This window comes from Hordeum vulgare, chromosome 4H (genome assembly GCF_904849725.1).
Source record: "Hordeum vulgare subsp. vulgare chromosome 4H, MorexV3_pseudomolecules_assembly, whole genome shotgun sequence".
NCBI classification, from domain to species: Eukaryota; Viridiplantae; Streptophyta; class Magnoliopsida; order Poales; family Poaceae; genus Hordeum; species Hordeum vulgare.
The window spans coordinates 56,691,732-56,693,505 of record NC_058521.1 but is presented as its reverse complement, the minus strand read 5'-3'; the positions used below and the strand labels follow the sequence as shown (position 1 = coordinate 56,693,505).

Below are 1,774 nucleotides of genomic sequence, written 5' to 3'. Positions count from 1 at the left end.
ATTATTTGTTTTTAAAAGAAAATAGTATTAGAAATTCTTTTGTTTTTTAAACAATATAGTATTAGAAATTCTAGATACAACGTCTCGATGGATATGCTTTAAATTATGCAAGTATGAAGACAGAACCTTGTGGTCATCATAATTGGCCCCCTTTTTTTTACAGGAAAGGCATGATTATACACAAATCTTGACTTCTCAGTGTTTCAATACAGCTTTTTACAAAAAGATAACAAATTATAAACGTGAATAATATTTCATATTTTCTGCAGCCAGTGGAAGCTAGGAAGCAAATCAACACATGGGTGGCCAACGCGACCAGGAACCTCATCACCGAGGTTCTCGACCCACACGAACAAAGCAGAGACACCTTGAAGGTGGTGGCCAACGCCATCTACTTCAAGGGCGAGTGGCGCCAGCCCTTCGACAAGGAGCACACCGTTGACCACCAGAAGTTCCACCTCCTCGACGGCAGCTCCATCGAGACCTCCTTCATGAGGCGACAACGACTGCACGAAGAGCGAATCGCCTGCTACGACGGATTCAAGGTGTTGAAGCTGCCGTACAACGTCGCCGACGACGACTCGCCGCAGTACGGGCTGCACAACTACAAGATGAGGATGACCCTCCCAAGTTTCTCCATGTGTGTGTTCCTCCCCGACGCCCGTGACGGCCTAACGGGCCTGGTCGACCGGCTGACGTCCCGGCCAGAGTTCCTGCACGAGCACCTCCCTAGGGCGTTTGTCCCCGTCGGCGACTTTCGGCTGCCCAAGTTCAAGCTGAGCTTCCGGAGCAGCCTCGTTGGCATCCTTCAGAGCCTGGGCTTGCGGCTTCCATTTGAACCTTCAACGAAGGGCTTGACGGAGAAGATGGAAGATGATGACGGGAAGGGCGTCCAGTTGTACGTTGACGACGTTATACACAAGGCGGTCATCGAGGTGAACGAGGAGGGGAGCGAAGCTGCGGCCTTCACCGAGTCGGACGACGAGATGGGGTTTTCGTTGTTCGGCGATGAACCGCCGCCGCCCAAGCTTGTGGACTTTGTCGCCGATCATCCTTTTGCCTTCTTCATCGTCGAGGAGACTACTGGCACCATTGTATTCTCGGGGCATGTGCTCGACCCTTCGAAGGAAGGGTAGAGTATGGGCATCAAACATATGGACGGGTTCCAAAACTAAACACCGACAAACACATGTTTTTTATATCCCGAGCTTCCTATTATTTATCTTATTTTGGCTGAATTGGTTCTAATAGTTTTGTACACATACAGTTCAATCAATTTGAGGATGACTTCACATAGATTCTACAAAAAATCAGTTATTTCAGTTATATTTTAATAGGACGCCACTACGTAGCGGCGCCGCATCGGTGTGTTTCCGTGCGGCGGCTTCTGAACCAATAGTTAGCCCAACTCCAGCGTGACCCATCCGGACGTCCGTTTGGCCTGGATTCTATCCGTTTGGGACGGGTGATGGGGTCGTATTCGGGCTTGTCTTGGGATGCGGTGACCGTGTGCCCAACAGGCGGACGCATCCTGTCCGCCACGGCCAATATGCTCATATATTCATATTTATCAATGTTTTAAACAAGTTTGCACGTCCAAATATCAATTGTCTCTAATAAAAATAGGTTTACAACCAATCAAAATTGGCTCGAATAAAATAGTTTTACAACCAAATCAAAATTGTCTTGAATGAAGATAATTAATCAATACATCTATTGGTTTCCAATGTGATCCCACAAAAAATGAAGCTGCAAATGAGTGTGTCAATCACGG

At 47.5% G+C, this 1,774-nt stretch overlaps 1 protein-coding gene across 1 annotated transcript; it reads left to right on the top strand.

Annotated features, from left to right (window-relative positions):
- The first annotated feature begins 272 nt into the window (after positions 1-272).
- LOC123451186 (putative serpin-Z8) lies at positions 273-1,199 on the top strand. The gene has a single exon (XM_045128196.1). It carries the CDS (start codon positions 492-494, stop codon positions 1,134-1,136), a length of 645 nt encoding a protein of 214 aa, XP_044984131.1. The 5' UTR covers positions 273-491; the 3' UTR covers positions 1,137-1,199.
- Positions 1,200-1,774: the final 575 nt, after the last annotated feature.